This window comes from Canis lupus, chromosome 24 (genome assembly GCF_011100685.1).
Source record: "Canis lupus familiaris isolate Mischka breed German Shepherd chromosome 24, alternate assembly UU_Cfam_GSD_1.0, whole genome shotgun sequence".
In the NCBI taxonomy this organism is placed as follows: Eukaryota; Metazoa; Chordata; class Mammalia; order Carnivora; family Canidae; genus Canis; species Canis lupus.
Window position 1 is genome coordinate 43,373,587 of NC_049245.1, and position 27,628 is coordinate 43,401,214.

The following is a 27,628-nucleotide window of genomic DNA, read 5'->3' on the forward strand; positions in this document are numbered from 1 at the left end:
CCCAAAGCTGGGCCGGCAACCATGCAAATGAGCACCCACAGCTCCCCATGCTATGCAGAGAACATAGGAGGGTGGTGAGCCGAGTAATCAGGGAGGACGGTCCCTTGGATGGGCGTCAGGACCACCTGCCTGAGACCTGACAGGTGAGGACAGCTGGGGGAAGACGGCACGGAGCTGAACGGCTGACCTGTGCAAATGCCCCGAGGTGGGAACGTGTGTCACCTTCAAGGACAAGAAACACAGATGGAATGCGGGTCTGATGAGGGGTGAGCTGCTGGGGGCCTGGCAGACGCATGTAAGACCCCCGGGCGCTGGCTGTGTGCACAGAGGCAGCACGGAAAATGCGAGTTTGAAGACGATTCGGGTACCACTCTCCACGCGATGGTGCAAACGAGCCCACGTGTCAGAGCTGTCATGGGAGCCCCGCGTCCCCCATGTCCAACAGACCAAGTCAATGTCTTGCAGGGGTGCATCCACGACCTGCACCTCTGTCGGGCTTTCACTCCTTTAGCAGACAAACCGCTTGTTCAAGTAAACTCTTAGCCGACGTCCCAGATGTAAAAACAAATGCTGGAACCTAATATTTAACTGATTATGGTGCAAAAGACGAAGAGGGTAGACACTCGACACCTGGAGTGGTTCAGAGACACCCCCACCTCACCCCCCGACCCCCGCCTGGAAGCCTGAATGCGCCGAGGGGAAGGAGCAAGCCTCCTGGACGGGAGAGCCCCAGCGTGGGTCGCATGCAGGAAGGGTGGACCGGAGAAGAGAAAGTCACCCTGGCAAAGCGGGGAGCCGGCACCGGCCTCCCGGTCTTCGGGGCACAGGCCGGCCACAGTGGTGTGCATGGTCAGGGTTGGGGGGAGGCACCACCACAGAGGCTGAGCGCCAGGGCCTGCCCGTCCTCGCAAGGTGGTTCTAGCATGTAGCGTGGAGCCGGGCTCTCTTCCCACCGTAAACCCCAGGAGCCCGGACGGATGAGTGGACTGAATGACTCTTGCCCATCAGACAGGCCGGCGGGGAGGGTTTCAGCCGCTGGGCTCCACGGGGCTCCGAGAAGAGCTTCTGGTGCGTTCATCATTCAAGGTTCCCAACCAGCCACTGTGGGGACTCCTGTCATCACCTGCATTTGACAGACAAAGAGACACCAGGCCTCCCCGCACCCGTTCAGCTACCTCAAGGGCAGACCCTCCAGGTTAGAGCCATGGTTCTTACTGGGGACATTTTTGCCCACGAGGGACATCTGGCAGCACCCGGAGACGTCTGTGGTTGTTCCAGCTGGAAGGGGTCCTCCTGGCATCTAGTGGGACCAGGGATGCTGTTAAACATCCCACAGTGCCTGGGACACCCCACGGGCAAGAATGATCCCGCCCAGATGTCGACAGTGCTGAGGCTGAGGAGCCGTGGATGAAGTAGGCAGCAGGCGACCCCAAAAAGCACAGTGCCTGGCGCACAGTGGCTGCCCAAGAAGCGCCGCCAGGCACCAAGAGAGTCCTAATTAGGCCCCTGTACGGAGACAGCAGCAAAGACTTAAATCACACATGATCGGTTTGAAGAAAAATAAAACAACTCAGTCTAAAAACTGGATTTGAAAGCACAGAATTCAGGGAAAGGCACCGACTGTACATTTCCGAGGGCCGGAGCCGCCATAGCCAGCCTGATCACAGAAGCATCGCCTGTGCCAGGCACACAGTAGGTGCTTAACGAAGGCGTATGAAGAGAGTACGAGCGAGCGGGCAGGAACAGCAGCCGCTGTTTACAGGCCCGTCTCTGGAGGCAGGAGAAGGATGCCAAGCATCTGTGGGGTTCAGGTCAATGAGAAAAGAGGGGAGAAGGATTTCTGAAATGGGAGTATCCACCTGTAGGAAAACCAGGCTTTGCGACAACCTCCAGCTTCTGCCTTCTGTGCAAAGGGCGGTCACCATCTGAGAGCCCGTTCTCCCAAGCCCATGGGAGGCCTGGAGCTCGGGGGCCTCTGAATGATAAAGATGTGCCCCCTGACCGGCTGGGGAACTCTGCAGGGCTATCTTCACCGCCGGCTCTCTAGCTACAAGGCTTCCCCACAGCCCTGCGCCCGGGAGCCCCCACCACGTTCACCAGCTCATGGGCCAGTGGGACACACTCCATCCATTCGAGGTGAACAACCACAGGGGATAACGAGACACTGTAGCCTCCAGAAGTCCTCGCTGCCATGGGGATCTCCCAAGACCCCCCCCCCCACACACACACACAAACCAGCAACCTGCCCAAGACCATGAGGGCACCTGGACCCCAGCATGGGTCTCCTTCCTGCCAGGGCAATAAAGGGCCCTGATCCCCTAGACCCCCACTCTTATAATCTGCAGGTGAAAATGAGAGAGGTGGTCCAGGGTCTTCCCATCCTGAGCCACGATGACAAGGATACAATCTGCTCCCAGGTGGTCCCAGCAACGAGAAGCAAAAAGGCCCTCCCAGACCTTTCACCTTTTTTAAAAAAAATATTTATTCATGAGACAGAGAGAGAGACAGAGAGACAGAGACATAGGCAGAGGGAGAAGCAGGCTCCATGCAGGGAGCCTGACGTGGGACTCGATCCCGGGTCTCCAGGATCACGCCCTGGGCTGAAGGCAGCACTAAACCAGAGCCACTAGGGCTGCCCACACCTTTTTTTTTTCCCAAAGAAATTTTATTCTCAGATAACTAGATTTACATACGTCATAAGAAATCGTACAGGAAGATCTCCAACAACTGAGCACCCCAGTTTCCCAATGGTAGCATCTTGCAAAATGGTGCCACTTGTGTCTGTTCCAGAAACTTCCACACTGTGCACTCAATTGCTGTTTTATAGACCAGGGGACGGAAGCCTGGGCAGCCCCTCCTCCAGGACCACAGCCAGAGGAGCTGCGCCCCTCTCAACTCCCCTCCCCGAGATTGTCCGCCCCCGAGCTTCCCGCTGTTTGCATCCCACCCCTCAAGTCTTGGGCATGTGTTAGCCCTCGAGGACCTTTGGGATCATGACCCCCTGCATTACATGCACCCCCTGGCTCACTGAAGTGACCCTGTCTCTCCTCCTCCTCCCTGGCATCACCAGCATCTGCAACCACATCCTCTGTCTGTTCCCCACTAGGGTCTGAGCTCCGGGAGCGCAAGCATCTCCAGTGCCCCCAGCTCCTCCAGTAGGAAAACAGGAGCTCTGCTATCTGAGTGATGAACAGGTAATGGCTCTTCCCCATGCAGGGCCCATATCCCTGTTTATGCAGCTACAATGAGCTGGAGATTACGACAGCTGTGCTCGGGGATGAAGGCTCGAGCAGAATCTGGACAGGTCGAGTCATTTCTGGGCCTTGCCTCCAAGGCAGGGCCCCACCTCCACCATCAAGTCACCACGTGGCTTCAGGCAAGCTGCTTTTCTCCCAGCCTCGGTGTTCTCATCTCTAAAATGGGGGGAGGGGGGATGACTCCCAAATTCCCTTGCAAACCAAAGCACAAGCTCCCCACTGACTAGGGACCCAGGTCCTGGGTCTTCCTGGAGCATCAGGGGAGCCAGCTGCTTGCCCGGGGGGTGTGGGGGTGGGGGTGCGGAATGTCTCTAAGTCCAGCCACCAACTGCCCCCCTGACAAATGATGGGAAACAGAACGCCTCGGCCAATAGCCCCCCACATTTGGAAGACGAGAGGAAAGGACCCACCGATGAGGTGAAGCACAAGGTGCTCTGACTGGCTGGGGCCCCCAACTTCTCCCTGTTTAAAATTAAAAAACAAAACAAAACACACATCCTTGCAAGAGCACCCATGATCTATGGAGAGCCCACGGTCCCAGTCCCAGCCGCCAGCAGAAACGAACTCATCCTGGAGGAAAGAAAGTTCAACTGACGAACTATAAATATTTCTGCTAAATGCTGCCGGGAGTGGGGCTTTCTGCATGAGCGGGCCCCACTGAAAAGGAAGGCGGCTCACCAGATTTGTTTCGAATTATGAAAATAGATGTTGTCTCCTCGCCACATCTGTTTTGCCTGACAAATGAGCAGCAATTCGCCTCCTAAAGAAGGCAGCACACCAAGGCCGCCTTGAAACCCCGGCCTCTCCAACTCTTCAGAGGAGGGAGAAATAAGGTCAGGCCTCCCAGACTGGAGCTCTGAAAAGTCGACTTTAAAATCCCATCTCTCAAGCTGCGGGCTCTTAGGGCGTCTGGGCCACGCACACGCTCCAGCGGAGCTTGCAAAGGCTCACGTGTCCCTGCACGAACCGAAGCTGCTCTTATCCGGGGGCAGGGGGTCCTCCGCTGTTCTTTAAGAAGATTGGGGGACGTGATCGATTATTTAAAAATGCAGGAAAAAAAAAAAGCCCCCAAGACTCAACCCAAGAGCGCATTCCTAATACGCTGGGAAAGGACAATTTCTGGAGGGGAATATCAATGCTGGTGCCACTCATCTCTCTACGCCACGCTGGCTTGGTGACTGGGTTAATATAATCATCTGCCTTTAATTACCCCAACACAGACCCAGCCACAGACGCGGCTGCCCGCCCTCGAGGCCCGTTCTCGCGGGGGCACCTGGCGGGGGCACCTGGCGGAGGGAGCGGGGCCAGCGGACTGTCTGCGCGCGTCACAAACTTGGTGATGCTGCTCTGGTCTCTCTCTCCCTCTCTTTTAAAGAAAGACCTCCTTTTCTTCAGTTTGGATTTTTCTCCTTAAAGATGGACATGCTGGCCTTGGGGGGGTGGGGAGGTGGAGGGTGAGCTCGGAGACATGACACACTCAGGCACCTGACCTCTGCCTTCCAGGGAGAAGGAATGATAGGTTCTGGGTGGGGGGACGAGGAAGAGCCCACAGCTCCCTGTCTCTCCCCGCAGCCCATTGTGTCGCTGCCCAAACAAAGCCGGTAATAGTAACAGACCCGTGCGGGCACAATGGGAACAGCGGCGCAACACACTGCTTCTGCCCTGTGGGTGCGATCCGTCTGCGGAGCAGAAATCAAAGAAATAAAAGGATGGGGCCAAGAAGCCCAGCGCGCTGAGACGTGTTTTCCCCGTGTCCTATCTCCTGCAGACGAAATGCCCAATCCCCCAGCCCCCCACCCCCAAGGAAGCAGATTGATACGCTGGATTTGCTTGGCCTGGCAGAAATGAGATGCAGTTTCGGGATCCCAGGAGACATCTGGTCGGCTGCCCGCCCCCAACCCTCTCCCCACCTTTTGTGCCTCCTACCATGTAAAACCCTGCGGCAGATTGATGACTGCTGGGCGGAGGGTGGAAATTTATGGCTTTGCAGCCGGGTCAACAGCAATGACAATAGTTTTCAGGGGGCTGGGGGGGGTGTAGGGCACGCAGCCTCCATGCCTCTCCATCCTGCGGCCCCCACTTCAGAAGGGGGAGCGCTGCTGTCTGCCCCCTCCCAGCGGCCCTAACATAACGGGACCGTAACTCAACTCAATTTCCTAAATCCACTGGCTTTGTGGCCGCCTCCAGGGGAGGGAGGAAGCTGAGCAGCCTCCCCCACACATCACCGAGTCGGGAGAAAGCCCAGAGTGGCCCACTTTCCTGGTGGCGGGCAGGACAATGCCGTTTGCAGGGATGTTCCTCCAGGGATGGCAGCGATGAGTGGCGGAGGGGCTGGGGGGGGGCCGGCGCCCCCACCCTCTGCCCCCTTTTCACCCCACAACAATCACCTAGTCGCTATGGCAACAAGGTTAATGAATGCATCTGTTGGGTGTAACTACAACGTGGGACCCATTCAAGGTGCCCTGATATTTCCATCCTTAAAAAGCCAACCTCCGGCGTTTTATTTGCCTACGTGTGCCACCAAAAGAAAAGGAAAAAAAAAAATATGCAAAAGTGATAAGAAGTAGAGAAAGTTGTGGGCAGGGGCCGCAGGGGGTTTCTGGCCGCCCGCACAGGGGAGGACGCACGCCTGGAATGTCACTTTCTCTCTCTTTTTTGGTGATGGTATAAAATTAGCACAGTCAAGTAAATGTGTTATAAACACAAAGACGCTGCCGGGAGGCGAAGTGCCTCCGTTTCAGGGAGGGAAGAATCGAGGAGAACAGTTTGGGGGGGAAGGGGGCGGGCGGTCAAACGGCCGGAGGGGGTGGCGGCCGCAACCTGCCCACTTAGTGTCCCGTAACCAGAGGGAAAAGCCATTTCCCTGCGAACGTCCATCTGCAGGGCGTCTAGACAGTCATAAAGAGGACAATTAAAGAAAGAAAGAAAAAAAAAAAAAGCTGCAAGCCGCGGTCACCCCGCGTCTCCTCCTCGCCAGGGCATCGGCTGCAACCTGCGAGAACTGCCCGAACAGGCGAAAAATTATATAAAACAAGAAAAGCCAGTGTGGGCTAGGGGGAGGCTGGGGCAGTCTGGGCCGAAAACAGTTTATGAGCAAGTGTTTTGAAATTCTGCTTTAAATAAGCCGGTAAATGAATTCAACCTTGTCAGATCTCTCTCCCTCACGCAGACCAAATATCCCGCTGGCGTGCTGTCTAGACACAGATAACAAAGGACTTTTTACAGCGCCCAGAGACGCGCTGACAAAGTAGCCAGTTAAAGATGCAGTGCTGCTTTCTCCGTCTAAAACGATTTGTCAGATGGACTTAAATGAAAATGCTAAGTTATCGGTCTGGTTTGGGGTCTGCCGGTGGACGGGGCCGGGTGGGGGGGACGTCGGGGGGCCGGCCGCTCCGGAGGAGTAGAAAACGAATCCTCCCTGATTGGGCTACGCTCCAGGCTGCTCCGGGCCTGTACGTGGCTGGCCGGCAGATAATTCTCGCCCTTGTTCTGAGACGCCGACACTAGCATGTTCCCAACACCTGGGGCGGGCCATTTCTCCGCAGCGCTGTTCATTTAAAGGGGGTGGCAAAAGGGTTAAAATAAGATGCGTGGCGGGGGGTGGGGCAGGGCAGAAATTCGGTGTCACCTGCGACTAATGTTTTGCAGGAGGCTCTTGGGCCTGCTTTCACAAAGGGCTGCTGCTCCCTTCCCAGGAAAGGACAGTGGCGGGGGTGGGCTGGCCGCAGGGGGCATCCCTGGGACGCACTCAGGGTCACCCAAACAGATCCTAAACCCGGGCCGTGCCTCTACTCAGCTAGGCCAGGTCAAAGGGAGGAGGAACCGCCCCCAAGAGGCGGTGGGCTGAGCACAGGGCGTGTGCAGACCCCTCGGCCAGGCTACCCCCCGGGGCGGCCCGACAGGCCTGGGTCCCCTAGATGTGGGTCTCTGGTCTCTTCTGTTCAGGATTGCCAGCTTCTGGAGCAAAGCCTCGTGCCCGCCAGGTGTCCAAAGGGGTCATGCTTTCTGCCAACCTTCTCGGCCTTCCCTGCCAGGGTGCTGGCCAAACAGCCACTTCCTCTGCATGGCTGTCCCCGCCGGAGGCAGCTTCTATTTCTGAGACTCGCCTGCCCTCCCTTCCTGCGTCCCTCCCTCCCGTCCTCAAATGTTGTGGAGTCCAGACACTGGAGCCAGACAGCCACAGACCAAACTCTAGCTGCGTGCCCCCATCAGGCTATGGGGCTCCAGCCTCAGTTTCTCCAATCGTGAAACAGGGTCCCGGCCATGAGCCCTGAAGGGCTGTTGTGAGCATTTAATGTGACTGGCTGCTGGCCCGGGTCGTGTACTGGCCTCTGCCCCCGGGAGGCGGGAAGAGGGGGCCGCTTCACTCACACGCAGCAGGAGACGGGGTCGGGGGGGATCCACACGCTCCGAGCTGAGCCCAGGGCTGGACACATGGCCAGTCCACTGGGAGATCACCGTGCTGGTGACATAAACCCTGAAACCTCCCCAGGGGTTACAGCAACCAAAAACTGCTCACATAAAGGGGGGCATCGCAGGCTATGCGCTCCCCCTTCCACACGCTCATTTTTAATAAAAAGCTGCTGCTAATCTCCGCTCCTCCCACGGGGAACGGCCCACGGCTCCCCTGTCTGTGGGCAGAGCCCCTGCTTTCACCCAGACACGCGGAGTGGAGGCGCCGCCGGGGACAGGACTCGGGGAGTTAGAACAGTGTTCTCGCGGGTCAAGGGGGTCCAGGCGCAGCGGTGGGCGACGGAGGTCCTCATGGTCCCCGGGCCTGGGCTGGAGCTTCCGAAGCCAGCCGAGCCGGCGTGCCATCTACCAGCCGGACCCCAAGCCGGGGCCGAGCCTTGCCCAGGTGACCCAGTCAGGCCCAGAAAGAACCCAGTTAGTTCCTTCCTGCACGTGGGACTCCCCCAGGCCCCCGACACCTGCGGCCACTCTCACCTGGAAACCACGGCAGACGGGAATCAGCGACCCCAGAGCCCAGCCCCGAGCTCCTTCTCCCCAGCCACCCCGTGTCAGCCAAGCCAGCATGAAACGTTTTTGCCAACATCTCCCCCAAATGCAGTGCTGGAGAGTCCCAGGCCTGAACGGGAATGAGAGAAGTCCTGCAGGGTGGGATCAGGGCCGTGGGGAAGGCACGGAAGGGGCAGGGCACCAGGGGGCACCAGGGGGCACCACGAACAGCCACCAGAGGGTCCGGCACTTCTCAGCACCTTTGTGGCCAGCCCTTCTCGACCCTGCTCTGCTTTTCCCAAACTCCTCTCAAACCCACAGGGCCTCGTGAGCTGCTCCTGAGAGATGTTAGCAGCTCTCCTGCTTCTCCTTCCCTACGGCTGGGCCAACAGGTACCAGGGCCCGAATGGGTGATGAGCGCCACCTGCCAACCCCAATTCTGGGGGCTCTTCTGCACCAGCTGGGAGGGGCCCTCCAGTGGGAACAGGCCATTCAAAGAGACAAGTGGTGGGCGACATCACAGAGCACCAAGTGCGGGTCAGAGCATGCGCCCCCGCCCCAGCTTCAAGCTTCCACGGCTGCCCACGCCGTCAGCCCGGCCTCAGCGGCCGCCCCCCACCCATGCTCTCTCCTGGCTCTGCATTCACCAGGGGAGGGGGCGCCTGCATGTTCCCCCCCAACCCAAGAGTGACGGCACTCACTCCGTCCCCGGCTGGGAATGTGATCATCCCACCAAATCCCCACAATGACTCGCCCTGTGAGGAATCACTGTGGCCGCTCACGTCCCCATTTTACAGATGAGACTCTAAGAGGTTATAGACCTCGCCGGTCAAGAATGGGTCTGGAACCAGAGCACCAAACTGGGAGATTCCGTGTCTCTCCTTGGCCAGCGCCAGCTCCCAGCGTCGCCCCACCAGTGGCACAGGCGAGATGGCTTCCAGGTTCGCATCTCGGGGCTGTGTGCATCCGCCCTGCCCTTGACGGAGGAGCACCCAGACATCCCCTAAGCGGGGGAGGCCGAGGGGACGTGGCTGGGCTGCATCCCTTCCCAGTTTGTTGCGCTCGGGCCTGGCCAAGCACTGCCTCTGGCCCTGGGGTTCCCGCTGGCAGCCTGGCACAGGCCTCCTGGCACAGGCTGTGGGGTTTTATTTAGACGGTGTCAGCTAAGCGGCTCCGGGCGCGCAGGCCTGAGGGGGCGTAACTCGATTGGGTTTCACAGCGCGTTTGTCGGGAGCTGCCTCCATCGTCACAGAGCGGTGCGTGCTTTGCTGGGAGGGCTGGTCACTCGACGGGCAGGCGGGGACAACGGGCTGCCTCCTCCGAAGCTCACTCCCACCCCCTTCTTCATTTGGGGAAGATTTCTTCCTGCCTGGGCCCAAATCCCACTCTCTGGGGCCGCTCCCCAACCCCTGACCCTGCAGAACAAAAGGGAGCGTGAGCGTCTAGACCGCCAGTCTGAACGTGAGAAGGGGGCATTGTGTGACCGGGACGGAGGCCTGGCCTCCCAGGCGGAAAGGTCGGGGCGCGGGGGCGAGGAGAGGGTGGCTCTGGCCGGGCCCGCCTCTCCGGTCCCACGCACCTCCTGTCCGTCCTGGAGAAGAGACGTGGCCAGAGCTCTGCACCGGGAATCCGGCCTGGGTCGCTGCCAAGGCTGGACGCGCTGCCTCCAAGTGAAAAGTGGGGAATCCCTCGGCTCATCGCTAAAGGAACAAATCCATGGGAGGCCCTCAGAACGGTGCCTGAGACCGGGCAGCACCCATAAACACGAGCGGTCTTTCGGGATGACCCGTTTAGAAGCTTCATGTGTATTCTGGGCTGAGGTGACGCGGGGGGAGAGGTCCCTGCAGGGACCCTAGAGTCTTCCTGAGTCTGGAAGACCCTGCTCCACGCGGAGGAGGGGACACGTTCCTGGACACTTTCCTGGCTGCCGGCTGTGTGACCCCAGTCCCCTCTTCACCCTCTCTGGGTCTCAGGGACCCCCGTCTGTATAAAGAGGGGCTCAGATCAGATCTGTGGTTTTTCAGGATTATCTTACCAGCAGAAGCCTTTGGCTTGGAAGGGTGGACCTGGGCGCTCCAGGGATCAAACAGAAACAAACAGCCCTGCTAGTACTGCCCTGCGGCCCCAGGGGTGTGAGGCTCTGCACCCAGTGGCCGAGGTTTACTGGGCACTTACTACGAGCCGGGTGCCGGCTGAGCCTCCTCTAACACCCGTGGGCTTCGTCCCCTTGCCTCTGAGACTGAAACTGGGCATCAGCCCATTTGACAGACCAGGAGCTCAAGGCTCTGAGTGGCAGAAGCAGAGGCTCAAAGGCCAGGCCACCTGTCTGTAGAGAGCTGCGCCAGGGGGGCAGCAGGAGTCCCCACGTGGGCCTCCCACCCACACGTCCCAGGGAAGAGATGCTGGGCAGCTGTGCAAGAACAGACAGCGGGGGGTGGGAGGGGTGACACGTCCCTCCCCCTCCCCAAACTGCTGGTGTGTGTACGGGGTGGGGGGGGTGGACCTGCACCCATCTCCCCAGCCATTGCTACCAACTCTTTATCAGCCGTCGCTGCAAATGCCTGGAGACCGGCCCGCAGAGCACTTTCAGCAGCATAAACCTGTCTCCACGTGATGGGATCACAGGCATTTTGACTTTTGTCTTGGTCATTTATCAAATTCTTTGAATTTTTGTTAAATAAGGGGCACATATCACCCCTTACCATCAGAAGAACTGCGCTATTTTCACGCAAAACAAAAGGAGAACTGCCCATTCTCCCCGGCAGGGTGGGGTGCATCGCTTCTGGGCGTCCTCAGGGGTCCTGGCTGGAAATACACGGCAGATGCCAGAAAAGTGGGCACGCAGGTGCGCCCCGTGATCCCCGGCTTGGAATCTGTCCTAGGAAGCACTCAGAGAGGGAACCAAAGTCTCAAGGATGCCCCCACCCACCAGAACTAGCAGTCTCTCTTCTGCCCCGGCTGATTGGGATCTAGGACCCGCGTTCCTGAATCCCTATCTCCTTACAAGAGAATTGCAAAAATGCAGGTTCCTGGCCTACGCCAAGTTTCTGGACCAGCACCCCCGGGGGAGAGGCGGGAAGCGTCTCCTTTTCAGTTCCATATCTAAGTGAACCGTTGCACCTGATGAATGAGGAGGCATCTTCTGGCGGCCATAGTCGAGTTTCTCTTTGTCAGGGTTGTATACTTCTAGAATGTTCAGCCCAACACATAGTAGGTATTCAATAGATGTGGTGAATGAGTTTGTGAACGAGGGAGTAAAATACGGAGGGAGATAACCCACCAGGAAGGTTCCTACATGAGCGCAAGATTACGGATAAGACACCCCGCCCTCGCCTCTGCCCCCCCCCCCCATTAGGATGTCACAAGGGGACCCTCCTTCCCTAGCTCTTCCTCCTCAGGAGCACATCCACAGAGGTGCCTCCAGCAGGGGGCTGGGCTGGGGTCCCCCCCCACCCGCAGGCTCTGGAGGGGGAGGGGCGGTGACGCAGGGCTGAGTCACAAAGGGTCTCTGGGCAGGTTGTGGCAAGGGTGAAGTTGCTGCCCGCGGGACCACGACTTAATAACAGAACACGCTACAATTCTTGAGCATTTACAAGGCACGGAGCACTGAGCTAAGCACATATTCCTCATTTGATCCCCACTATGATCCTACGAAATGACTGACTCTTAGGATCCCCATTTTACAGATGAGGAAACAGAGGCCCAGAGCAGAGAAGCAACCGCAGGGACACTCCCCTGGCGGTGGGGATCCACAGAGGCCCTCGCTGCCTTCCCCTCCTTGGGTCTGGGTCCGCAGTGCCCGCCCACTCCAGACACGGGGGTCTGGCGTTTCCGAGGACCTTGCCAGGCTGCAGGCTTCAGGGCCGCGACAGAGGGCTGGAGCCCCCAACCTCGGCGTCCCTGGTGCCCGGTGCCCCCGGGCCTGGTCCTTCTCCAGAAGACCCCTCCTCTGCTCAGGCCGCTGCTGCTTCACAGCAGCCTGAACCTGCACCTGGCCTACAGCCAGCGGAGGACAGGACGGCGCGGCCAAGGCCACTCCTGGCCCCAGGACGAATTCCTTGAGGGCTGAGGCTGCCAGATGGAGAAGAGGCAGAGTGGCCTCTCCCACGCCGGCTGGCGCTGCTGGCTTGGCACCCACTGGCAGGGCGGCCCATGGAAGCCAGAGTCAACCTGGAGCTCCAAGTCCTCTCCAGGGTGCAGCCCCCATGTCACCTCTACGCTCTTCCAGGCAGAGAGGAAGAGCTCTGGGAGCCCTGAGCCTCCATCTCCCCCAGTGACTGGCAAGGCAGTTCCGATCCCTAAGAGGCCGTGAAGATCCATCCCTTGGCGGAGCCTGCAGCCCACACTCAGCTAAATGCGTGGGCCGGGGAGCCAGGCTGCTAGGGGTTCAGGTCCTGGCTCTGCCACTTACCAGGCATGGGACCTAAAGCAAATACCCTCTAAACCTCGGTGTGCACATCTGCACAATGGGTCTAACGGCAGCAAAGGCTGCCAAGGAGCTGGGAGGATTCCACACCCAGGGAGGAGAGTGCTGGGCAATGTGCTCAGGGGCACAGCGGGGCTGCCCGGGAGCCGTTCCACTCTCGAGGCTGTCTTCCCGGCTTTCACACCTCATCGTCCTCAGCTGCTACTTCAGGCCCCACTGTGCATCGAGGTCTCAGGGGAAGTGGTCAACCCCGAATCTGACCAGAAGCAACCAGGCAGACTGAGGGCACAAAGAGACAGCACAAAGCCTGGGCAGGCCCCGAGGCAACACCACCACAACGTCCACACTCCTCTTGTGAGCAGGCCAGGGGCCTCCGCCTCTGCATTCCCACCCGTGCGGCCAGGACCTTTCACATTCCAGCCAAGCTGCAATGCCTCTGTGGGTTGCAATAAAAATTCCTAGACAGGTAGTCAGGTAGGAGGCCGGCCCTGGGATGAACAGAGAGAGGGGGCAAGGGGGCAAGCGCCATGAGCTCTCCTCGGCCTTACCCAGTGTGGCTGGTGGGGTACCCTCCTCGCCTGTGCCCCACGGTTCCCTAGGACCAGACCCAGACCCGGGGTCTGAGGCCTGGGCTCCAGGTCCAGGAAGGTCAGCGAGTCAGGAGCCCCCTGGGAAGAAGCCTGCCTCACCCCAGCCAGACCAGCCTCACGGGGTGGGTCCCTTAAGGGACTCTCAGATCTCTGAGGAGGTTTGACTGTGGTGTCACTGCGGGGTCCTCAAACAGCTCCCTCCAGCACCTGTCACACGCCAACTGTTTTGAAAGTAGCAGAAATAAAGCACAAGCTCTGCCAAAGCCTGAGCCAGACAGGCAGCAGAACTTCCCCCAACGCCTCTGCCACCGGAGCCTTTCCCAGCAGTGACCCGGCGACGGTGGGGATGATGCAGCGTGGTCGGCAGACGTGCCCATGCACCCCTGAGAGGCCCAGAGCTACGACACACCTAGGCCCTTTGCTTCACTTGCTTCCCACTGTGTCCCCTTATCCCCAGAGCCAAAACTGTGCATTAGGAGGCTCGGTAGTAAATCACAGATCTATTCTGCAAAGCATCAAACCATTTCAGGCACCGTAGGACAATTAAATTAAGGAGGTTTTTTTCCATTACAGAAAAAGAACTTAGAGATCTCGGTTAAAACACACACAGAGATCCAGATGACACACAGCTGCGACAGGCACTCCCCTGCAAACTGCGTGGGGTGCATCAAGAGTCCAAGGGGGCAAAGGCTTGGCTTCCCCATCATCGGCACCATCCCGAGAACAAGCCTGGAGCCCTGTCACTTGCCTGATGCTGCCCCAAGCTCTATGTCTGGAGGAAGGATGTGGATCTCCCCTTCATCCCTAACTTCCCACCCCCGATCTTGCTCCCCCACCTTGGGTTCCCTTCCTTCAGAGGACCCCGCAACCCTGAACCTTGATCTCATTAGAATCGAGCTGACCCCAACCTTCAAATGGCTGGGTGACCTCAAAAGACCAAAGGGCGAGGTGCTTCCATTCTGCAGGAGGTGCCACCCGTCTGTGGTTGCTAGTAGGGACCCCCGCGGAGTCCCCGACAGGAGCCTCTTAGAACGTGACTCTCCCCTAGGCTTTCCGATTTCGGCCACTTCCAAATACCCCTTAAAGGAACTAAAAATCCTAAATATTTTAATTTTTAAAATTTAAATTCTAGCCTATCAACTCACCTTCACTACATACTCTCGTCTTAAACAGTAGCCCTCATGAAATCAGGGCCATGCTTTTTCCGTTTTATCCTGACATGCATTTAACATACATCAGCCTAAGCGTGTAACAGCGAAATTTAAAACGTCCATCCACATGCCACTGAAAGTGGTCTCCCGGGCTCCTGGTTTGCCGTGGGCCTGTCGACGTCTCCGAACTTACAAGGTAGGGCAGTGAGGACACAGGTGGTTTCAACGGAATCCAGATGTACCTCCGTCAATTCATGGTGGGCACGCGTGCCCTTGGGCAAGCGCCTTCTGTCCTCTGCACGTCAGTCTGCCCATCCGGAAAACAGGTCTAGTCACAGCGGCTCCCACGAGGGCTCCATGTGACGCGGCGGCTGGCATCAGCGACGGCAGGACCGAATCGTGTTGCCACACACAGCCCCAGGGAGCCAGAACACTGCAAACACCCCCATTTTACGGCCGAAGCAAGGACCAGGGGTGCAAAAGCCACAACAGCGATGCCACCACGATTCTGAAGAGGCCCCGGCTTCTGAAGCCATTCTGCGGGATCTGTTCCTCCCGCAGAGAAGGCGAGCCAGGGCCCCCAGGGTGCCAGCCCCACACTCCCCAGCGGGGCCCGCTCCAACCCCCGACCCACAGCCCCATTCCGAGGCCCCAGCCCTCCGTCAGCCGGCAGGAACGCGGCCTCACTGCTAGGGCCTCTGAGTAACCGCCTCCCCCAGACATGATTCATACCTGTCTGGGGTCACCCACATCCTCATTCCCTGCAAAGGAATGCACGCCAGGTGAGGCGAGCAGGCGGGCTGGCATGGGTGCCGGGCGGCGCCAGAGGTGCAGCCTGCGGGGTCTCAAGGACTCCGCTGCAGAGTCCCCCCTGGCTGGGGCTGGACAGACAGACGTCCGGGTCTGGGGTACCCGTCTACGAGGCCCAGATGCCGGTTATCAACGCTCCCCCTCACGGCGGCAGCTGGCGCTCCACCAGTGGACGGTGATTCTCTGGGTCCAGCGTGGCCCCTTACAGTTCCTTTGCCTTGGTGAGCGTTGCCACCCCAAGCTTCCCCTGCGCTAGAGAATAGGACGCACCCATAAAAAGGCATCGCTACGGATCCACACCACGCGATGGGGCTCAAAGTCGGGAGAATGAGCGGGAAAAGCCAGTCACAGCAAACATATAGTGTGGTTTCATTTATGCAAAGTTCTCCACTAGGAAAGACCGGCCGGCAGTGTCTGCTCCAGGGGGTGGGCACAGACCAGAAGGGGGCCGGGGGACCTGTCCCGGGATGGGGGGCTGTTGGGTCAGTCTGGATGAGTGTCCCATACACATGTTTGCCAAAACTCATCACGGCCTACGCTATGTCTGTGCACCTTGGTGCCTGTAGTTATACCTCAATAAACACATAAGAGCAGGGAAGACATGGGTTCCAGGGGAAGGCTAACAATTTAGGGGAAGAGAAGGGATGCGCAGGTGAGGTCTGATGGGCTCCTTCTTCTTGCAACGGGCTAGGTTTGACTGTGCCCATTTGACAGAGAAGAAAATGGATGGGAGGAGATGATAGGAGAGACCAGCACAGGCTCTTCTAGGGGATCAGGGCCAAGAAAACCTCCTGTCCAGAAAGCCTTCAACCGGGGGCCCGCCAGTGCCGTCTCTGCCTGTCTTCTCCCCCTCTGGCACCTTGTGCCAAGAGACCTTTGCAGAGAAGCAATGTGCCACCTCCGGTGAGGCAGAAAGCCTCACACAGGTTGCCAGAAATCGAGGTCTCTGGCCAGCCACAGGGCGTGGAAAGAGAAGTCAGGATGCCAAGGGCCCATTCCAACCATGGTGTCCATCAAACCCCAGGTAATCCCCCCAACCCCGAGGCTGGCCAGAGGCCTCCGGGGTCACTCAGTCGTTCCAAGCACCTGGTCCAGAACACAACACACAGGTGAGCCCCGTGCTGGGAGACAAGGCCGCCCGGCATCCTGCTGCTGCCTTGAGGACGGACGCACATGAGTGGGAGCACCAAGCCGGCACACCCAGAGTCCCTGCTGGTATGACGTATCCTTGTGATGAAAACAGTATAAGTAGCAGGCCTCGTTTAGTAACTGAGGGGCTCTGGGCTGAAGACTGGCCTTGGTTTGCTCCTCTCCCTTGCTGGAGCAGCCTTAGCTGCGGCCACACGCTGGAATTACCTGGAGGGTTCGCATCCTGGCTGCCTGCCCTGTCCCCAGTCATTGGCCTGGGGTGCACCTGAGTGCCCGACTATGAGCCTCGAGGCGGACCTCCTGTGCAGCCAGCGCGGCAACGGCTGAGTGCAGAGGGTGCTGCAGGAGCACCTTCCCGCCATGAGGCTCACTAAGCTGTCTCCACCCCCTCTCGGGAGCCCAGGCCTGCCCAGCACCCCAGAGGCCACAGTCACCCCTCTCTCCCTTCAGCTGCAGCTCAATGCCAGACAAACCCTTGCTATCTCAGGCCTGTGCCCCAGGCATCGCCACCAGGTGACCCTTACAAGGAGGGATGTGGAGAGGCGGCTGGAGAAGCCAGAGAGCAAAGGCAGGGACACCAACACCCTTGCAGTGGGGGGCGAGTGATTCCGAAGTCTAGAGGATGGCAGGCCAAGCACAGGCTTCGGAGCCCCGTGGCCCAGGTTCAAATCCTGCTCTGCTCCCTGTGATCTCCCACACCACAGCACGTGACCTGGTTTGGCCTCCTCAGGTACACACGAGGGGCACCCCAAGGACAGTGAGGCAGGGCATGCACAAGAGGAAGAGCGGGGTGTGAAAAGCCACAATGCCACTATGGGTGGACGCAGAGAAAATTGCTCCCAATCCTCATCCCCCCTCGTCCGAGTCTATTCTGGGGAAAGGGTCCAGAGCTCATTCTTACTAGAGTGTAAAGGAATGCTACAATGTGTTTAGCATAGGCCTCAGGATATCCAGGGCAAAGAGGCTGTTGAGGTAAAGGGGAGGCTTCTGTGACATGTAGGCTCGTGACCCCGATTTTAAAGAAAGACAAATGAAGTGCCGTCGGGGAGCTGGGGAGTAACAGGGATGGGTCTTTCTGCAGATCTCACCTTGCATGAGCTTGGAGGTCTGGGAGGGACCCAAGCCTGAGAGCTGAAGTCAGGGGCCTGGGCCACTCCAAGGTGGTGGCCACATTCCTAGAACTCACAGAACGGACGACCACTGACTTGTTTCGGAGCAGAGAGGGAGTCCTGCGGCCCTGACGCCTCTCCCGGCCGGACTTCCCTGCACAGACAACTCTCAGCTTCCTTCCTGAGGATCGTCGACATCGCCGTCGAGCCCTCCCCGAGCCCCACCAAGAGTGGACGCTGCTATGCAGGAGCAATGTCCGTCACGGGGCGGGAAGGACAGTGCGGGACCGATAGCCACGCACTCATCCCTGATCCACACCCTGGGAGTCACAAAGCCGCTCAATGAACACCAGCTGGGCTCTCCTAGTCTAAGGAAAGGGTCACAGGAGCTGGGGATTCACAAATTCGCGAGCCAGACCGCAGGATCCAGCGGAGTGAGTTATTAGGCTGACGGAGAGTCACCAGAGAAGCAGACTGCGGGGAGAAATAGTCGTCAACTCCGCGTAAGTGACTGTGGGATTACGCACTTGCAGGCAGGGCCTGGATTTACACGGACAACTGGAAGCTGGACTTGTAATTACACCTCTGGGCCATGCAGCGAGCAACTCTAATTAGCCTCTAGATAGGAGGGTAGTGACAATTTTATTTAGGGCCAAAAGTAAGTAATAAAATTAGGCAGAATGAGCCACTCCACGCGTTAAGTCCCCACACTTTGCAGAATAACGAAATGACAGGCTTGACAATTGCAAACATCTAATAATTGTCGTTGTTAGGAAAACTGAAGGGACGATGGGGAATGGCCTCTGACTCTTAAGCCTGGACATTTAAAATGTTGCATGGTGGACGCCCCCCACCCCCGTCGGTGTTTTTTGTTGTTTTTTTTGTTTGTTCGTTTTTTTAAGACAACATTCTCTGCATCTGTACCTCTTTAACAGTAAAGGGCTCCAGGACGCCGACGGGGGCGTCCCTATGTGCCGGCCTGCTCGGGAACCGGGATCCATAAACACGGGCCAGATACAGCCGAGATAGGAGCGTATTTAGCTGTGATCTATCGTAACGATCACCAGCAGCAAATGGAGTGGCGTTTAAAGGGCCTGTTGGTGTTATTTAATCGGTTATATTCACCAACGTAATCAACACCCTCTCCATCATCTCAATACACCCACCTCTCCCTCCCATACCATAAATAGATTAGAAAAAATAGTTTCCTGCTATGGCCGTGACCCCATCGGCTGCCAAGCTCAGCCTGGTATGAATCACTCCGGGCTCACCGCGACGGCATTTCAAATGACTGAATGATAACGGGGCGGTACAGACACCAATAAATGAATCATGCCTTCCGCAAGACCAAACCTTTGGCTTTTACAGACACCAATTACAAAGTAGAAAGAAAAGAACAAAGAAATTACTCAGGGTGTTTGCGCAAAGTTGATTCATAGGTTTACAGAATTATTACCGACGAAATTGTTTTTAGGAAGGCAATTAGAGCTATGACCTGCTCCGGCACCATCATCAGCCTATCGACATGGGAATTTGCAAAATGGGACAGAGGAGGGCAGCCCCCAAAGTCTTGCAGGGCACCCGGGGACCTCCCTTTCTGCCTCCCCCTGGCGGGTTAAGACTTCCGTGAAATCCTTAAAACCTGTAGCCACACCAGCGACGTAGAGGAGGCAGGCACATTTACACACAGTTCCTGTAGAAACCTTGGTATCAACTTTTATTTATTTATTTTTATTCTTTAAATGCAGCAGCCACAGTAGAACATAGAGATCCTCTCTTCTGGGACCAGGATTTGGAAACACATCATCTACCACAACCAAACGCTCACCCAATTTCTCCATGCGAACCGACTGCAGATAGTTCAGATCAAAGCTATTTTACCTATTATAAAACTTGGGGGGTAGATGAAGAAAGAGCATTCGCTGTGGCCACATGCAAACTCTGAGCCTCTCCGTTAACGAAGTGTGACCTCTGGGATGAGTCAGCCCACAGGCCTTGGGTTAGAGCTTGCCGGCCAGGCTTCCTGGACAAACTTCTGCAAAGTGTAGAAGCATCGCCGTCAGGAATGTCAGATCCTTGTGGGCAAACCGACGCGGGAGAGAATAACACCGAGCTTACACCTGGCTTATGCTCTCAGGCAGCCGGCCCTCTAACCACCGGCTCCCTGGACCATTCATGGGTACAGCAAGCAGGTGCCCTGGGCAACGCCAGCCCCTGGTAGTGGCCAGGTCACGCAGGCCACTGGGGCAGAAAACCCTCTTTTGGGAAAGGACTGTTTGCTTTCCCCAAAATTTGCTAGAAATCTGACTCAGCTCCCTGCGTCTCTTTCTTCTCAAAAAGGGGCCTGGGAACCCCGATTTCACCCACGCTGGTGGACCCGGGCATAGCCAGAGGAAGGCTCAGGCTCGATGCGGGGCACACCTGTGGGAGGCAGGGTCCCCACAGGGGCCTCCAGTCAAGGGACCTCAAAAAAGCCTTGGTGGGTGGAACACACACATTTTAAAACATGCGTATTTTGTATCATGAAACATTTATGTATCTCTCATAGATCCAAAGATATGCGGTTTTATATATTAAAGCACACATTGCGGTATTTTTAACCACTGACACCCAAACAAATCCGCAGCTGGATTTGTCACTTTTACCGCCCCCCCAAAAGCCAGGGATGGAACCACCATGTCCTGGAGACCTAAGGACCAACAGGGACTCTCGGACCCCTGCAGCCTACGTGATGTGCATGCCAGGGATCGACGACTCCCCATCGGTGACAGTAAAGGACGGCGGCTGCTCCCGACAGACCCCATCATGTGTCAGCAGTTCACAGGATATCACCCACACACCCAGTGGTCACAGGGGCAAGTGAGGGACATCGTAAATCCATCCCCTCGCCAGCTGCTTCACTGTTTATTGAACACCTACTCTGAGCCGAAGAGCATGCAAAAGCGGACCAGGACTCGGCACCGCCGTCCCCGTCTCCATCACCGCCAAAATCTCCACGAGGGACAAAAGACACAGGACGAGGTCTCCAAACGTAAAAGGCAAGGTGGGATCTTGAACCTGCACGGCTGTTCAGAGCTGTAGGTGTGTCTGTCGGTCCGGCCCTGGGGGAGCCCAGTGCTGCAGGCCATGGAGAGCTGGCAGGGGCTTCTGTAGGGGACGGAAGAGCCTTAGGAGCGTTCGGAGCCGGCTCCTAAGGGCCAGAAGCAAACTATCCAGCTTCCAGATCCCAGGCCACGGGGGATGGTACACTTGCTACCAAATATTTAAAACTCTTCTGCTAGTAGAGCTATTTCCCAAACCCACTGGCACGATACTCATGGATTTTAGTTCCGATACGTCTAAAGGGAAGAAACTCAAGACTCCAGGTTCCCTGAGGCTTCTGACATCCTCACCAGGCACTGCAGGCACCAACTCTAAGCCAAAGGACCCACCCCTTCTTCTTCCCACCCCCGACCCAACAGAAAACAAATACATATTAGAACCTGCCGGGACATCAGGAAGATCCTATGATCCCTGATACCTCCGCAGGTGAGTCACGGGAGCCACCCAGGCTCCTTTCAACACGTGGCGTCTCACCGTCTCCTCGGAGCGACCTCCAGCTCCGCTCGCGGGTGACAATGGGTGGGAGAGTAACCCTCCAAAACACCCCGGGTCTGAAGCAGGTCTGTGCAGAAAAGAACTGCCCTATACATTCTCCAGCCGGGGCGGTGGCAATGCACCTTTGTCATCTCGATACTCTGAGGACTGAAGCAATAGGGAAGAGACCTCGACCTCGTGGGACCACCGTGGCTGAAGCAGGGGAGGCAGGTCTGCAGCAGGGCATTTCTCCGCCTGCCCCTTAGTGCGGCTTTGACCTTTCCCCCCCGAGGTGACGGTAGCCCGGAGGCTGAGGCACCTTTCCTGCCCCAAACAGTGGAAACTTCCTTGACGGTTCAGAATACTACTTGGTGCCCGAGGCACTTTTCATTGCTCAGGCAACTGCCCTGCCAACCTAGGAAGCAGGTGTGAGCCTTCTCTCCATTTCACAGACGTGCTAGTGGAGGCCCGGGAGGGACTCGGCCCTTGTCCCAAAAAAGATGGTTTTCAGAGTCTTTATCTTGACCGCGTCCTGTCCACTCTGGACTCTTCTTCCAGGCTGCCCACCGCCCTGCCCATGCCCACTTCCTTCCCCACCTCATTCACACTCAGGGTTTCCACAGGCTCGGGGGATATACTGAGCAAAACGGGCACGGTCCCCAACCCCTCAGTGTCTGGGGACCAGGAGCAACACAACGGACAACTAATTGAACGGTACCCCACACAACACGACAAGTGCAACAGGAGAGCCCGGGGTGCTCTTGGAGTCGAAACCAGATAACAGGTCTGAGACCCTGGGGGGGCCTGCCTGAGAGAGGCTTTGAGTGTCGCCTCGGGTCCAATCCCAATCGGCCCCCTCCCTGGAATAAACTCACTTTGCGTCTGCTCACTAGAAGGGCGGCTCTCAGAGGGCAGGGTTGTGTCTATACGGTCGCGGGCATTCTGCACCACAGTCACTAACTACGTGACGAAGCGCTGGATGGCTGAGCACCTAAAGGATGCCACGTGTCCCACACCCGCCCCCGGAAAGTCTGCATTTTCCTCACCTGGCAGTGCAGACCCCAGATGGCCTGGAAATCAGGGTAAGGTTAACAGACATGGTCCCTCCATGTCTGCATGGCCATGCAGCAATCTCCTGCCCCAACATCTGATGGTGGTGGTGGTGGGAGGGGGCTGTAGACAGGCTGATGCCAGCTCCCGGTGCAGCCTCCTAAGGGACACCTGCCTGGGGGACATCTCGCCAAAGAAAGATAGCTAGTGTGCGGCCAGAGTGGAATGGACCCGACCACACACCCGAGATCTGTTCCCGTTCTTCCCTAGTGAACGGTCCGATGGGCGCTTGCAGTCTCGGGACAAAATCTAAACTACCACTGCCGGGTCGAGTCTTGCAAAGATAATGTTGGGGCTCAGGGAGTCGATGTGGTGTTGTGGGGTTAGAAATCAGAGGAGCCCGAGCTTGGGGGTCAGGGAGCTTAGGTCTGAATTCCAACAGATCATCAGTTCCTGGCTGTGTGACCTGGGGCAAGTGTCTCACCCTCTCTGGACCCATTTTGGAATCTGCAAATTGGCGACAGCGTTAGCTCTCGCAGAGCTGTTTTGAAGATTAAGAAAAATGCGTCACTAGTACCTGGCACATAATAAGTTCTCTATATCCAACTAGGAAAGGGAGTGGAAGCAAAAAATCCATCAGTCACCCTGGAAACAGAAGAGAAACGCCGTTCTGTGGCTCTCGGAAAGCCCAGGGATGCCCCAACCCTCTCCAGGCCCATCCCAGGGCACCGAAGCCCCTGCTCTCGTCAGCAAGCCGCTCTGGGACTTTTCCCAGTGTGGTGACAGGCACTCGCACGGGTACCTGACAAGGCCCTGACGAGACACAGAGGTGTCACAGATTGGCTCTGTAGTGTCACCCGAAGGGAAAGTGAGGTTGACTGTCAATGCTCCGAGTTGTCATGACTTCATGGAGGGGTGCAGCCCACCTCGGGGAGGGGGCAGGGCAGCACAGAAGACACAGGTGCTCGGAGACGTGGAGCAGAAGATGCGCCCCCCCCCACCCCCGCCCCCATCGGCGAAGAAGATCAGGCTCTTATTTTGATGGTTCACGGCCTGTACACCCTTATTTGTTAAAAAAAAAAACTGACATTAATTTTCAAAAAATGGGAGCCGCAAAGCATCACCAGTTCCTGGGCTTTGTGCTCTGGGTCTTCTGCGCTGGACCTAGTGGGGGGTCTGGAGGTCGGGGGTGCTGCTGACTTCATGGGTCTGTGCCTCACAGCCCCAGCTGGCCCCCAGCCTCCAAAGCTGGCAGCGGACTGCGGGAGCCCGAGGGGGTCCCTAGGAGAGCCTGGGGGGCATTCCTGCCCAGGGGTGGGCATGCTGGGGGTCTCCCAGCCAGGCCTGCGGTGGGCCTGGCAGGGACCAGGAGAGGGAGATATTCAAGCATCTCCACCTTCAAGGTCACGGTTCCCACGTGGGCCTGCCTATTCTGACGTCCCCGGCCCTGCCAGCACCCCAGCCCCAGGACGGGGAAACCTTTTTCCAGCGCAGACCTCCTCAGGCAGCGACCGCCGGGGGGCAGGACAGAGTGAACAGCTGAGACTCCCCCCATCAACTGTCACCACCAACCCCCGGGAACACAGAGGTTTCTCTGAAGAGACACAACCCCCCAGCACACAGGAGCTGTCGGTACCCCGTTTTCATTTGGACCACAGGACAGCCAGAAAGTTCTGGAGCTGGGCTGGGCTTCCATCTCCCTGGCCCCCAATCCCACACTTAACCCACTGCAACCCACAAGGAGATCGGGTCTGCAGGCGGGTTTTGCAGGACCCTCGAAGTGAGAGGAAAAAAAAAAAGAATTGCCAGTACTTAAAAACCAAGGGTTTTACATCAAAATCCGGCTGTCCAGGTCCCGGAAATTGAAAGGTCTGGCCTCACTGGGCCCGCGTAGCAGCTGCCCCCCAACCATGGCAGGACTCACCCCCACAGAAAGCTGAGTTTGCCACCCCGTGCCACGCTTCGCTGGCCTCGGGAAGCCCCGGGCACAGCACGGTGCCATCCTCATTGCTCCCGGGCACCGAGAGAAGAGTGGGCACGTGCCAGCACACAGGGCCTCCACACGTGCCCCTAACTGGGCATTGGCACGCGCATGCACACACACACGTGCACGCCTATATGCACATGACACCTTTTAAAAAACACAAAACAGGCCCCTGGCTTTGATCACCTCCTCAGCATGTGCCCCATGCAAGCAAGACCCCAAGGCTAGGCGGCCTCCCGACTTCCACTGCTAGGAGCTCCTTCTCCTTGGGTAGCATCCCAGACCCTGAGATGCCTGCAAACCTGGCCTTTGGATGATAAAACCCTTAGAGGAAAAGCCACGTGGGCCCTCCAGCTCGGGCCCTACCACCAGTAACCTCCTCCACAACACATTCGTACATTTGAACCACTGACCAAACCAGGAACGTTGACAAGCCGCGGGCCGGGACGCGCAGAGGGCAGGTCCGGGGGTGCACCTGCGCCGGCAGCTCTGGGGCTACTGTGGGGCAAGCGCTCCTAGCTGTCCCAGAAAAGCTGCTGCCACCCTGGCCCTCCCCAACAGCCTCCTCTCCTGGGCAGCTGTGCACACCGCTCCATTTCCCTCTCCTTCCAAGGGAGAGTGCATAAATCTGCACAACTTAAAGGCCCAACTGTGTGCGTGTGCACTTTTTCCCCCTTTTCCTTACGTGCCCAGAAGGTAAAGCCATTACCCGAAGAGAAGCTGGCAAAGACAAGCAGCAGTGGAGCATGTGTGTGCATACGTGTGTGCATGCACTGGCCGTGTGTACACACACACGAGTATGCACGTATGTGTGTGTGTGCGTGTGCGTGCATCTGTGTGCATGCACGCAGGAGGAGCAATTACGTACTCTCTGCCTTGACAAACACTCAGCTCACCCCTGACCCTGGGTCACACTGGGTGGTGTGGCTGGCTTACCCCAGACCTCCTGGGGAGCTGTGGCCAACTGTCTGATCTGAGATCCAGTCTAGGATTTGCACCTCAACCTAAAACCCAGACAGTCAGAAAACATGTGGGTTAAAAGTCCCCGCTCAGAGGGCCCATGGGGGAAATAGCTCCAGCTAGACAGCCACAGTTTAAACCAAATCCTAAAATACAAGCTTGCATGGTGCCAGAGTCTCTCCTCCTAATAAATGCAAATCCAAGATGAAAACTGGGAAGTTCCTGAAGACAGAGCCCCCATCCTTCCTGCGTGGTGCACAACAGGCGCTCGGAGGCCCCATCCTTCCCCATCCTTCCTGCGTGGCACACAACAGGCGTGCAAGAAAGGCCAAAGGAATGACAGGCAGGCGCCAACTTCGAGCGCGACCACGGGTCTTCCCAGGGGCTGATCTCTGAAGCAGACTGAAGTTCAGCTTCTGGCAACTCACCTCCACCCTGCCGCCCCCCAGCCCCTTGGAGAAATAATGGATTAAAACAGCAGTTCTCAGCCAGGGAGGGCAATGCGCTCCCCAGGGGACATCAGGGGAGGTCTGGAGACATTTACGGGTGTTACAACTTGGTGGAGAGGGAAGCAGAAGCCTGCTCCAACGGTCATCTAGCAGACAAAGGCCAGGGATGCTGCTAAATATCCAGCACAGCACACAGCCTCCCCCTCCCTCCCAACAAGGACGTCCTAGTGCCATGGGTGAAATGCCCCGGATTTGAGACATGGGGCACCGGGCATCCTGGGAGTTCCTGCAGCTCAGTCTCTAGTGTTTGGGAGTATCTCTTTGGAATTGGGTTTGAAGAGGAATCAGAGACTCAGTGACACTGGAGTGTAGGGAAGCAAAACTGCCACCAGAGATACTGGCCGCAGGGGTCCAGGGTGGGTCCAGCGCAGGGCGCGCCGCCCAGGGCCCTCCAGAAATGGGGCACGAGCGCCAACAGCCGTATGACACAAGTCAGTCTGTCCAGGCAGAGGCAGCACCGATCTGCCCCCCCCTCCCCAAAAGCCTCAAGCAGCAGCTGGAAGAGAAAAGCAGGGGCTAGTTTCTAAGAGAGACAGATCTGCGAAGAGGTCAAGAGAACGCCAAGAGACCGGCATGCCAAGAAGGAGCCCTTTCCTGAAAAGTTGCCCGGCCAACTCCCCACTGTCAGCTCTGGTGTCAGCCAGCTGTTTTTAACCCCAGGACCCCTGGCTTTTCTAAAGAACAGCCTCTTTTTCTGTGGGGTATCTTGGGAAGAGTGAATTCTCATCAGACAGCGTCCCTCACCCCTTGACTCTCAGAGAAAACTGGGGCCCCTGGAGCGTGCCGGCATTATCTCCTATCTGGCTTCCTTGGAGATCACCCAGTTCCCGCACTGCCAAGCGCAATGGGGATACTGCTGAGATCCTCCAGCCCTCCAGCTCAAGAGGGACCTACTGTGGGGCCCAAGTCCCAAGAGACAGTGCGTGCGCTCCCTGAGAAACAACCCTGGGTTTGGGTCCAGTGTGCGCTGGAAGAGCTGGAGCAAAGCTTCCCATTGCCACCTTCAGGCTCATCTATAAAGCCCGAGCCGGCCAAGGCTCCACCCAGCTCTGAGATTTGGGGCAACTGTACACCACCCCAGGGACCCAGCACTGTTCCGGGGGAGGGGAGCCACCGTTGGCATGGAAGCCTCCAGCCAGACTTGGGAGGGCAGAGGCCCCATCTTGAAAGATGGTAAGCTTTTTAAATTTCAACCGTCCAGATCTCATTTTTCAGATGAGGAAACTAAGGCGATTTAAGGAACCAACCAAGGGCCACCTGGACAAGGCCCCGCAGCCCAGCTCCAAATCCATCTCTGACGTTCTGCTTGCGAACAACCCCCCAGCTCGTATCACATGAAATGTGGCCTTTCTTCCTCACTTCAAATTTTCCTCCCCATCTTTTTTGTATAAAGAAACTCCAGGCCTTCAGGCTTCCTCACCAGACCCTTTCGGGGAAATCTGATTAGCACTTGTAACAAACTGTTACATTATACCTGCATTTGAAAGATCATTTCCCTTCCTGCCCTGGGCTTTCTTCCAGTAAGTAGGGGGCCGTGTGTAAAAAATACACTGTGCACGGTGACTCATGTACCACCCTGGGGCCAGCTGGAGCAGGCCAGGGTTCCAGGCGCTAACCTCCAGGGCCCAGCTCAGATGCCCGCCTGGGGGAAGCACACGGGTTGAAGGCGATGGATTTAACAACACCTTGGTGTCAGCCAAAATACCATCAGGGCTGAAGAGCCTAACGAGGGACAGGAATAAGAATGAATTTAAAAAAAAAAGTCCTGAACACAAAGGAAGGACAAGAGCAAAATGCCTGTGTCCAGTCCTCCTAAAGACAGATTCCATAGGTTCAACACAATAGCGGGGACCCCTGGGGTGGGGAGCGCCCTAAGGCAGCTTTACAGAAGAGGGAAAATGAGGCACCTCGGGTACTTAAACAGCAATCCGTTTAGCACCGGCGAGGCTCTCTCCAAACATGTGCGAACATATTTTAATAATATCCTCGTGCATTTCATTAGCCTCCTGAGTTCATAAAGGGCCTTTGGGAAGCAATCTGGTTTAATGCAACTCAGTTCCGCACATGCTGGCTCTGGGCAGGTTCTCCTGGCACCTCG

The 27,628-nt window shown here is 57.3% G+C and overlaps 1 protein-coding gene across 8 annotated transcripts in view; it reads right to left on the bottom strand.

The window, feature by feature from the left end:
• PMEPA1 (prostate transmembrane protein, androgen induced 1) overlaps window positions 1-27,628 on the bottom strand; it is a 56,365-nt gene that overhangs the window by 26,167 nt on the left and 2,570 nt on the right. For 2 of the 8 annotated variants that reach the window (XM_038572688.1, XM_038572687.1), the window contains exon 1: window positions 11,337-11,523. The exons of 3 other annotated variants lie outside the window; for them this stretch is intronic. In XM_038572688.1, the coding sequence (XP_038428616.1) occupies window positions 11,337-11,355 (19 nt within the window). In that variant the 5' untranslated portion in view covers window positions 11,356-11,523. 3 more of the 8 variants (XM_038572693.1, XM_038572690.1, XM_038572691.1) reach the window with 2 other exon arrangements.